The sequence below is a fragment of the Pyrus communis genome, chromosome 6 (assembly GCF_041283825.1).
Source record: "Pyrus communis isolate YQ-2024b chromosome 6, ASM4128382v1, whole genome shotgun sequence".
Lineage (NCBI taxonomy): Eukaryota > Viridiplantae > Streptophyta > Magnoliopsida > Rosales > Rosaceae > Pyrus > Pyrus communis.
In genome coordinates, this window is record NC_142570.1 from 9,644,963 (window position 1) to 9,657,285 (window position 12,323).

Here is a 12,323-nt window from a genome sequence, read left to right on the forward strand (position 1 = left end):
CCAGTTCGTAGCACCAACTACAAGAATAAAAAAGTCCAGGTCCATTATGGTTTCCCAATGTCAAATTCTAATTAAGGTCAAGCACTCCCACTAAACTGTAGCTATGTTATTTCACTTTCTTTTATTTATTTTGCGAGTTTTGAATTTAGGACTTCCTTAAATAATGTGGACACAATTGAAAAAAATTGCAAGGTAATGCATACACAATTAAAAAAATTCAAACAAGAAGTAATGGCGGAATTTGTGAATATTAAGTAAGTAAAAACTAAATCAAGTCTCGAAACATAAAAATAAAGTTGGCTCATGGTATAGCGCCCATATTCTCTCAGTTACAATCCAAATTTTGGACAGACTTGGCTGCCAAATTAAACACCATAGAGCAGCTCATTTCAGCAGATTTGTTTTTCTTCATGATCATCATCAACGTAACCTTTCCACTCAGCTTGGCTTGACTGCTCAACATCAGCAGCCCATTGCTCAGCTCACTTCCAAGAGCGGAGTTGCTCGGCAATGCTGCAGAATTCACACTCACCACAACATCAATTTTTTTCGTGGACCGCATTCCGACTTTGCCATTCGGAATAACAACTTGCCCAACGGGCACACCTTGGTACATAAACGTGGCCATGCCGGCATTAAACTTATAGGTACCCCAGTTTAAGTTCCTGACTCTGATTTGGGTTATGAAGCTCATGTCGAATGAAGGTGCTGCCGGGTCGGAGTTGAGACTTTGGACGTAGATGTTGCCCAACCTGATTTTTGGGGACTTAACTTTCATCACAGTCATACCAAAAACGCTCATCACTACGATTTGAAAGACGATGAAAATGCCAATGTATTTGTACATCTTAATTCTCTTCTGGCGTTTGAGCTCCTCGGATTGCGTCGTGGCTGAAGCTTCATGATCATCTCCGGAGTGCCCAGTTGCTGGTTCCAATTGGTGGTACTTCTCAGCTACTACTTTCTCAGCCATTTTAATTTCTTTACTTAGAAAAATAGAAAATGAACAATATTTCTCCCTTTTCTTGGAAAGTTGTATTTTACTTCTAGAGATGGGTTGGGAAATAGAGAGTTGTGTTTGTGGCTACGGTAGTAAAATGTTATGCATATTTATAAAGTATTATGGGTGTGAGTTTGCTTCCTGCATGTTACACATGTAAGGGGATATATTACTTTTTAAATTTTATTTCATACACGCCAAACGCGACTGGTGTACCCTTACGACTTCTTGATGGTGGCGTGAGCATTGCAATTGAAATATAAAGTTGAGAATCCTTATTATATCCATAGAAGCTTCGATGGGGTCAGTCGTCCAGTTTGGACTTCCATCCTAAGGTTCATGTACAAGAAATTGGAAACCAAACTACTCATGGTGCTGTATTAAGGTAATTTTGCTAGAATTTTAGAGACGGTACAAAGACCCATTAATAATGTACTTATATTGTAATTAACTTAATTACATACAATCCAATAAGTGTACGTTGTTGCTACAAAAAGGCATTCGTATAATTCATATAAATTGTCATTTTGTAGTCCATTGAATGACAATTTATGTCTTCACTAATGCATCCCACAACCCAATACGACTAGTGTACTTATTGGACAATTGTAAATGAACTGATCCAAAACGTTTTGTGTGGGAAGAAAGGTTGATGAAAGGCAGAATGCAGAACTTATTAGGCCATTTTCTGTGGATGAAATTAGAGATGATGTGTACCAGATTCCAGCTACTAAATCTCTGGGTCCTGACGATTTTACGGCTGGGTTCTTTCAGGATCATTGGGAGGTGGTGGGGGAGGATATTATCCGGATGGTGCAGGCTTTTCACCACTCGGGGAGGTTGTTACAGAAGGTTAATCATACCCATATTGTTTTAATTCCGAAGGTGAAGGCTCCGTGAAGGATGACATAACTTAGGCCGATCTCTTTATGTAATGTTGTGTATAAGATAATTGCTAAAGTTCTGACAAAAAGATTGAAGAATGTGATGGACCGGGTTATTAGTGGCAATCAATCGGCATTTGTACCGGGGAGGCAAATTCATGATAACATTTTGGTTGTTCATGAAATATTGCATTCTTTAAAACAGGGTGTGGAGGGCAAGGAGGGTCGAATGGCGGTCAAATTAGATATGGCAAAAGCGTATGATCGAGTGGAATGGAGTTTCCTGATTGAGGTGATGAGAAACTTAGGTTTTCATCCACTATTTTGTACATGGATACGTAAATGCATCTCTACGGTGTCACATAGTGTGATGGTGAATGGTGTTCCATCAGGGTACCTCCTTTCCTGATTGAGGTTACGAGAAACTTGGGTTTTCATCCACTATTTTGTACATGGATATGTGAATGCATCTCTACGGTGTCATATAATGTGATGGTGAATGGTGTTCTATCAGGGTACTTCCGACCGGAGAGGGGGTTGAGGCAGGGTGACCCGTTATCACCTTTCCTTTTTCTCATATGTGCAGAAGCTCTATCAACTTATATTTGGAAAAATGAAATGGAAGGGTAGATTAGTGGGGTGTGGGTGGCGCCTGGAGCAAATGCCATCTCTCATTTGTTTTTCGCGGATGATTCGGTGGTGTTTTGCAAAGCGGATGAGACGGAGGCAGGGAACGTAATAAGGATATTGGAGAAGTATGGTCAAGAATCCGGTCAAATCATTAACTTGGAGAAAAGTTCTATTTTCTTTGGGAAGGGTTGTTTAAAGAAGAATTAAAAGCGTATTGTGTCGAGAATGAATATCCAAGTAAGAGACGGCTTTGGCAAATATTTGGGGATCCAGGCAGATTTTGGACATTCGAAGAAGGCGGTTTTTGAATCTGTACAACGTGGCATTGAAAGTCGCATAGATAGGTGGGCGAAGCAATTTTTGTCACTGGCGGGGAAGGAAATGTTGATTAAATCGGTGGCAATGGCGATGCCGAATCATGCTATGTCATGTCTTAAATTGCCAGTGACCACGTGTAAGGAGATGGAGCGAATTATTGCTTAGTTTTGGTGGAGAAGTCAAGCGAAAACCAGGGATGTCATTGGGTGGCATGGGATAAGATGACCGAGAGTAAGAAGGTTGAAGGTTTGGGCTTTCGAGACCTTATTGGGTTTAATTTGGCTATGCTTGCTAAAATTAGTTGGAGGGTGTTGTGGAAGCCGGATTCAATGCTTAGTATGGTGTTTTAGGACAAATATTTTCCTAATTCATATTTTCTGGAGGCAGGTCAGCAGTAGAAATCATCCTGGGGGTGGAAAGGTATCCTTTTGGGGAGACAAATTTTGCACCGTGGGGTTAGATGGAGGGTGGGGAATGGAGAGAAGGTTCGAGTGGCTGAGCCATGGGTGCCTAAGCCTCATTCGTTTAAATCGGTGTTAAAAAATATGGATCCTAATACAAGGGTGTGTGAGTTGATCACAGCGGATAGGCAGAGGTGGAATTTGGAAGTGCTTGCGATGGGAGTGGCACCGGAGGGTGTTGAGTTGATTCAATCTATACGGGTTAGTCGACATGGGTGTGAGGATAAAAGAATTTGGCATTATACGAAGAGCGGGGTGTATACGGAACGGTCGGGTTATCATGTTGCAATGGAAACGTTGAAAAATGGTGAGTTTGGAAAGAAAGGGAGTGGGATGGCGAGTTCTTTGGGTTTATTATGAGGGACGTGGAAGAAAATTTGGACCCTTGCTATTCCACAGAAACTCTGGTTCTTTATGTGGAAGGCTGGTAGGAAGGCTTTGGTGGTTAGACATAATTTGGAACATAGGAAGATTCGAATAGTGAATAGATGTGAACTATGTGGAGCAAGTGATGAAACTGAGGCTCATATTTTCTTCGATTGTGAGTTTAGTCGTATCTTTTGGTTTGAGACATCATTGCAAATAAATAAGGCAGCTATGGGGGTGTGATTTTCTGGAGGGATGATAGCAGATTGTAAAGCGTTTGGAGAAAGAAGTGGATGCTGATTTGATCGTGCAACAGGTGGCCTTTGGCTTCTGGCGAATTTGGAAGTCTAGGAATGAAATGGTTTTTAAGGGGGTGCGGACGTTACCACAGGTTGCGGTGGATTTATGGCAGTGGCATGTGGAGGAATATAGGAATGTTATGGATGTTACGGTGGGGGAAGGTGGGGCAGATAGGAGAGGTAGGAGAGATGGGGTTGGGTTGGGCTTTGGGGAAGAAATCGGTGAGGGTACGGGTGAGGGGGTGGAGTATGAGGAAGGGGTGAGAGGTGGGGGAAGGAGTAGTTAAGTAGCAGAAGTCAAATTATGGAGAGTTAAAATTGAACTGTGATGCAGCATGGAAGGACACAGGGGAGAGAGGGGTGGGGTGGGTACTTAGGGACTTTGCGGGTATCCCAAAGCTCGCAGGAGGGGTAGGAGGTGGACAGTTTGGGGACGCCACCATGGCGGAGATGGAGGCGATTAGACAGGGCCTAGAGACGATGGTGGAGAGGGAGGATGAGGAGGTTAGTACTAGACTGGTGGTGGAATTGGATTCCAAAGGCTTGATCAAGATGCTAAACAAGAAGACCCCGGTTGATGTGAATCTCGAGATTTATATATAAAACATTTGGCAAATGACTAGCTTATTTCAGTTGGTAAGGTTTTGCTTTACCCCTCGTCAATGCAGTCGTCAAGCATGGCAAGAGATTTGGCTGGGATGAATTAGGTCTTGAGTTTCTCTTTAATATTTTAGCAGAAGATGCAAATGTAACTATTCGTTTTTAATTTCTAATAATGTGTCACTACTAGGAAATAAGAACCTTAATCAACACTTAAGTAATAATTCAATCGTCAACAACCACATCATTTGGTTTACAAAATTTGATTTAAAAATCTAGTCTCCCTAGTATTAGCCAAATGTTACAAATAGTCAAAGTTTAAAATTTAGACCTTTTATTTATTTATTTATTTCATGTTGTGACACTGCACTTTCTATGCGACTCTTGTAGTGAAAAAGTTGTTAACTAAATTTTCGTAGTATGCATCGTCGAAGTTCTAAAAGATGGTAGGCGCTAGTTGGGCGGCGGGTCAGGACCTAGTGCCTAGGCAGATTTAAGTATATAAAATGTCTTACAGTTTATTGAAAAAAAAAAAAAACAAAATGAAAGTTATCTATTTTTGTCTAAGTGAGAGTTGCAACTTAGGCGAGTGCCTAAACGGGTTTGAATGGGCTAAGCGAGCGCCGAAGCAAGTCTATGAATCATTTCTTAATTTTCAAATGTCTGGTAGCCGCCTAGTGTCTAGGTGGCTAGGCGGCACTAAGGTGGGGATTTTTAGAATAATGTGTGTTGTTAGCAATTGAGATCCAACCTAAATTTTCGTTAGTCTTCCGTTAAACAAAGTACATAAACCTCACGTGTGGGGTTAAATTCGTCCTTTTAATTAAACTAAGAAGGCCATAACATTTGATTTAGTGATGCTTGCTTCTTTGTTGCCTACAAAATTACCTAGAGGCTAGGTCCTCTCTTCCAAGCTAGTTGAAGATTTGAATGTGAAAACAATTTGTTTGGAGGAGAGGACCATTGTCCCAAAGTTGTTGCCTCACAAATTGGTAATCGGCCTCACTACGAGGGTTTAACTAATAAAATTTTCATGATGAGGGTCATATTAGAAGTACGACGTCACCACAGACCACGAAAAAAATTTAGCCTAAAGTTTAATACTTAAACATATTAAGTGATTTGATTACCTATTGATGATCCAAATTCAACAGTAAGATGACTCTGAAATATCTTCTATAAATTTCTTCAAATTTCTTCTTTATGTTCTTCACACTTCAAAGCATTAAAGCCTTCAACTCTTCTTTTGAAATTTCCACAGAGACTTTGCCTTCGTTTGTCTAAAACTTCCATCTCCAAATTCTTTTCTCAACTCCTTCAATTCAAGAATGTCTTCTTCCGTTGTCCTTCCTACCATGCTGCCAACTATGCCTCTGTTGGTCGGGGTGCATAGTAAGGGAGAACGAGAAGTTTTCGTGTGCCAGGGCAAAGATTTGTTGAATGACTGCGAGGTCTGGTTAGAAGCCGGCCACAATATTCAGGCATCTTTGCTTGAATATTCAGATCTCGAGCCCCCGTGTACCAAAATCCATCCCTGTTACCTAAACTTAGGATTAAAATTTCCGCTATTTGCTCTTTTCAAAGAGATCCTAGTAAGCTACAACGTTGTTCTGTACAACGTCACTCATCTTCCTTCTCTATCATCACATGCTTTGAATTACATAATGGATGGTATGGAGCAGACCTTAGGATCTAGGAATTTTGCATGTTGTGCACCTTGTGGAAGAGTTCAGTGACGCATTACTTCTTCCAATATTGACCCAGTTTGCATGGGGATGTATATCACATATTTTCCCAGGCACGACAAAGACTCTTACAAGGATCTCCTAGCAGTCTATGACAACTGGAAATGTCACATCTCAGGGGTTTTGGTCCAGAACACTCCAATTTTTTATCTTCAGTGTGGTAATGACGTGGGGAGCATCGAGTTGTGTTGATTGGAGCTGATTGACAAATCCTTCAATGTTATTCCTATAGCACATCGCAACTAGAAGTGCCTTATTGCTCCTAAACTGGTTAGGAAGCATAGTAGGGATGTTATTGTCAAACGTTGTAACTATCATGTCCCTATGCCGCTCTAAGTCAAAGTGAAAGATGCTAAGAAGGTAATATACTCAATTGGAGTTCTAAAGTTGCCTAGATCAAAGAAGAAGAAAAAGAAGAAGAAGAATAATAATCCGTTCTAGATCGAAGTGAAAGACACTAAGATGGGAGTCCGCTCAATCCGAGTTCCAGAGGTGCCTAGAAGAAGCCGCTCTAGATTGAAGTGAAAGATACTAAGAAGGGAATCTACTCGATCGAAGTTCCAGAGGTGCCTAGATCATAGAAAAAGAATAATGAACTGTTTGATGACGCCGCAAAGAAGTCGAGTAAGGACATGACACTTAAGAAGAAGTCTGCAAGTGAAAGGAGTTTTTCCACCCCACAAGAAAAAATTGATGAAATGGATCGAGCTTTTACTTCTTTCGAGCTAAAGCTTCTTAAGGTGGATCAATAATAGGTCTCAGCACTACAGGGACCAGGGAAGAAGAAGAGAGAGTTATCTAGCTAAGGCAAAAACTTCATCAATGTTATCGAGGGCTTGATCTACTAGGCAGCAGAACAACAGCAAGAGCAGCAGCATCATGAACATTAACAACAAGAACATCAGCAGTAGGAAAGACAACAACACCACCAAGAGCAGCAACAACATTATGTATTCATTACTTCTTTAAGTGAGATGATAATTTCTCAACATCACCCTACCCCACTTTCTACAACCATTCAAGTAAACGAGCTGGTTGGTAGTTTGGTATGACCTCATTCGACGTTTGTCTAATGATCTAGCTTTCCACCTCAACAATAAATGGAGTTCAACCTTATTTGATTCTCAGATCGGCCTAGAATTGGCAAGCACTTTCAACCAATTCTAATTGCCTTCACAATGTGGAACATGCCTAAGCATTGATCCTTATAACCATCACTCATTTTGACTTCAAAGAGGCAAGTTCACACTTTGATAACCTGATTAAGGATTGTCACTAGAGTCGATAAGTGGTAAGTGCTCCGTTATTTACTTAATTTGTGTTGGTTTCTTCTATCCTTGCCTTATTCTCATACACTTCTTAAACAAACTAATGTGTGGATTGAGGCAGCGCTTCTAAGTCAAGTTAAGAAGGTTTACATGTTGGAGGCTGCCTATAAGAACAAACATGGATGCAAAATCCAAGTTGGTAGATTGTTGTAGAAGAGGAATGCAGAGCTAGAAAAGGTGTTGGTGGTTAAGTAGGTGGTGGAGCATTCATGGGAGGTCAAGCAGGACAATTTGATGGACAAACTGTGCAGTGAGGAAAACTAGGCTGACGACCTTAAGGCGATAATGGTCAAGTTAGCGTGGAGCTGAAACAAGCGTTGATGGCTAGAGGTAAAGTGGAGCGTAGTGTGTGGGACATGGATCGCGCCATCTTTCAGCCAGACTTAGAATGATTCTAGTGAGTAATGGAGCTGAATGAGGATGCTCATACTAAAGCTTTTCAACTAGCCATGGACAAGAATAAGGTGGAGTTAGCAAATATTCGTGTAACTTTTGAAGAGGTTTTCGAGCTGAAGTATTGTCGAGGGTTGTCACCTATTTTGTTGGATAAGACTATTGTAATAGTTGAGACTCTTATTACAAGATGGCGGAGATCAAAACAGCCAATTTCCCAGCTCCTCTGAGCTCGTCAGATGATATCGTAGAGTTTGAGGCTTTTGAGGGTGCTGGATCTAGCGCCGACTCCGAGGAAAGGCCTAAAGTGATTTCTCCCTCCAACTCCAAAGCTACTTCCAAAGATTTGTCTGTCGTGAACAAGGGTAAGGTCGTCGATGTTGGAACCACTTATGATGTGTAGTCGTAGTTTTTTTACTTTGATTTATCATTACACAACTTTTTTTTTCCAAGAAGGTGGCTTGTCACTTCCAAAATTGAACACCTTGTCATTTTCCTTAGTCATGGGACTTTGGCTCTTTTGAATCTACATTTATCTGATTGTATTTCCCTACATATCTTTTTTCACTTACTAATTCTATTCAGATTTTTAAGCATGTTAAAGTAGAGTACTTAAGAATTTTCATCCTTTGCTTTCATATTCGTGGAATCTAGCTTAATTCAACAATCTTTTGAAGTAAAGCAACTTTGGGGTGATGGGTAACAAAGCGAAACACGATTAAGCCTGTAAACCCGAGACAGAGCTCTTATCCCCCATTGATAACATTGATTTGGAAAAATGTTATCTCCCAAAACATAGTGTTTATAAGTATTTTCACTTTGATAATTGGAGGACTGTCTTAATCTAACACTGGGTTTAAGGCCTATGAAAAATGCTTTTCTTTGAAGTTGATTTACTATATTTATTGGATTAAGGATGAGAAAGTGACGAGTTGGTCCTGAATGGTTTTCGTTCTTAATGTTGTTCTGATCTTTTTCCTTCAAACAAGACTTTGTGTTTGTTTGATCATTTATCTTGCCCTCTTCGGGGTTTGAGGATTTAATAGTCACAACATGTCACCAAGAAGGTGCTTTCTTCTTAACCCGAATTGTGTGTCCATTCATAATAAATCTTAAACAAAAGTTTGTTAGGGACCTGGTCACTTGCATGTGGGTTAGAAACACCTTTGAAATCCTTTTGTCAGACTAAGCATTTATGATCGAACTACACTTAACTAACTTGGCTAAGACATGTCTGTGCATCGGAGTTCCACTGGAATATAAATCATCTTGAGGATTTCATAGTCTAGATGCCTCAAATGGACTTACTTAGGCACAAGATGACCGCAAAACATACTTGGCATAATACCTTGGTCTGTGATAGAAGTAATCTTACTCGAGTTGGAGTTCAGAGCCACTACTCATATGATTTGCAGATCACCCTTTCGATTATTCCCTCGAATGGTGTAGAGCCCAAGTTTAAATGTGATAACCCCGAACCCTTAGGGGTTGCATAATCTTTCTGGAAGCCAGATGGTCCATTGGAACTTCTGGATCATGGGGCCATGTTCTTTTGTCCGTGGTCTACGTATCGTAACCGCACCTAAACGACTTGAGCCTTCTAAGCTACTAATCAGAACACCATGAAGTGGGCTATAAGAGACTCCTTCGACACTAAACATTTTAAATTTCTAGACTAACAATTGTGTGAAGTTTGAAATCTGTGTGTTATTTAGAATATTAGGGGATTCCTTATACCACAAAAAAGAGAAAACAACAAACGAACATACAACAGTCATAAGATAATACAACTTATTATACAATGTATGGTTTACATCAGGGATTATCTTTGACGAAGGTGCCTTGATTTAGGTATGCTTTGGAGATGTTTCTCCTAGCCTACGTGTAGATGAGAGGCGTTGAAATTCATTGTGGTTGAATTCATAATGGATTGCCTAAATATCTTTTCATGTTGTTGAAGAATCAAACCATGTGTAGTTCGATGAAGGGTCCTTAGTGATATCGGTGATGCTTGAGGATGTTTCACCTCAGGGTGATTGGAATTCCCTTCCTAGGTCTAGGGCTACAAGATTTCTTGTCTTTAGGCACCTCATATCCTCCATAGATGCAATTATTGTTGAGAGTAGGTTTCTTTGTAGGGTGCCAATTTTCTTCTTAATCAGTGAGTTCATGACGGTCGGATTTGGCTTATTCTTCGTCAGGGACCTGATTGCTTGCACCGGGACTAGTAAAGTAGCCGGGAAGTAGATTGTTCTATGTTATGGTGTTAATGTCAGCGTTAACTAAACTTTCTTCTGTAGATATGTTTGTGGTAGAGTGATATGGCCGAGCGAATATAAGTTCACTCTCAATGAAAACACTAATTGTTGGAACCAAATTCGCGCACCATCATGAGAATAGGAGATGCAGATCGACTACAAGTAAAACAATAAACAAATCGTAAGCAGTAGGCAAGATAATAGAGTATGCAATTTTTTGTACCCAAGATGAACCCTAAATGTGTGTATTTACGTCAATCGAGAGAGAGTCTTCTTAGGTACATGATCCATATTTAACAGGTAAAATCACAGAGGATATCTAGGAGTAGATATTACATTCTCTTAGGAGTGTGATTAGTTGTTGCGCACTCCAAATCCCTAGATTATAGGGATCTCCAAGAATAAAGGAAACCTGGCCAATTCCATAAATGATCAAGTTTCCCTATCTTACAGAATCAAAATGTCAATCTCAGTGAAGTCGACGGACTTCGCCCACTTATTTGGATCAGGATGATGGTGGTGTAGATGGTCCGTCTGTACAACTCCATCATATAAACTTTTGAGTCCATGATTGGACTTCGGAGGTATTCATATTCCGATCCGTCTTACTCGGACCCTTGAAAATCATGACCCCACAAATAGTAATTGTTAAAGAAAAAGAAGAAGCTATAACGAGTTTACAATCAGACTTTTTGATAGTGAGGGTGGCCCTTTTCCAAGGTGGAAATCTTTTCTGGTTAATCGGATCGCTGTGGTTTCCTCCTCGATTGAGTCCAAAGCCCATAATCCATGTTCGGCTATTGGTGGCCTTAAACAATCTCTTCCTTACCTAGTTGCCAGGGACTATCTGGTGGCCCTTGTTCAAGACGGAAATCTTTGGCGATTATCTTAGGAAAAAAAAAAAAAAAATCTATTAAAAGGTTGAGCTAAAATGGCTCCTTAAATACGTGACAATAGCTTAATCATTAAATTTGTTGGAGTTACACCACTGATGTAACATTATATATATGCTAGATATTTGATAAGAGAACATTACTATATTATCCATACAAAGACATATATGACATGGGAGGCATTTTGAGGTGGACAAAATAGACAACGTCCTCTGTACTCAACTGCTACATGAGCACAACTTGTGCCTTGTCCACTCTTGAGACATAATATTTGCCAAGTAATAATTTCATTTTATGTGTTTAGTTATAGTCAACAAAAGTTGGCCCATCAGCAAACATCGCTTTGAGGAAATTAGGGGGTCACTATTATCCATCAAATAAAATATTTGACCACTTCATCAACTTCTTTTCATAATTTTATTTAGACATGACATTTGTGTCGTGTTTCTTATGTTCGTGTCGTTTTCGTTATATACCCAATATCTTAACATGTTGTGTCGTGTAACACCCGTTAAAGCAAAAGGCTAATATGACTCGACCCGAAATTGATCCATTAATACTATTAGGTAATATGACCCGACCCTTTACCCGTTAAAAAAAATATATTTTAAATTAAAAAATAATGAAAATGAAAAATATAATTGACTTAAAAAAATGGAAACCATAATCTTTACTAATATCCCTACTAATTAATAAAACACTCATGATCAACCAAAATCCTATGAAATTACCATTTTAACCCTCTAATTAAAACAGAATCTCTACTAATTAATAAAACACTCATTGTCAACCAAAACCCTATGAAATTTCCAGTTTAACCCTCTAATTAAAATAGAACATGAATAAGAAATATGGGGCAGAAATGTAATTTCCCACAGCCAAATTTTGCTGTTTTTTTTTTCAAAACCTCACCTACATGTAATCCTAACATATTTCTAATTAAAAAATAAAAATAAAAATAAAAAGAAACTTCCGGCTCCCACATTCTCTATCACTCTCTTCCTCTCTCCTTCTATTTCAAAAACAAAAATAAAAAATTTTCTCACACACTTTGTGTGTGCCCATATGCTAGTACTAAATTAGTATATGCATATCACATTGTCACATAAACTTTACTTCAAAACATAAAAAAAATAATAAAAAGAAAA

General features: G+C 39.4%; 1 protein-coding gene across 1 annotated transcript; it reads right to left on the reverse strand.

The window, feature by feature from the left end:
• Nucleotides 1-232: 232 nt before the first annotated feature.
• Nucleotides 233-1,101, reverse strand: LOC137709739 (late embryogenesis abundant protein At1g64065-like). The gene has a single exon (XM_068448719.2). It carries the CDS (start codon nt 971-973, stop codon nt 326-328), a length of 648 nt encoding a protein of 215 aa, XP_068304820.2. The 5' UTR covers nt 974-1,101; the 3' UTR covers nt 233-325.
• Between the last annotated feature and the right edge of the window lie 11,222 nt (nt 1,102-12,323).

What these genes read in the sequence shown, in the direction of transcription:
- LOC137709739 (XM_068448719.2), bottom strand. Translation starts at nt 973, where the DNA reads ATGGCTGAGAAAGTAGTAGCTGAGAAGTACCACCAATTGGAACCAGCA.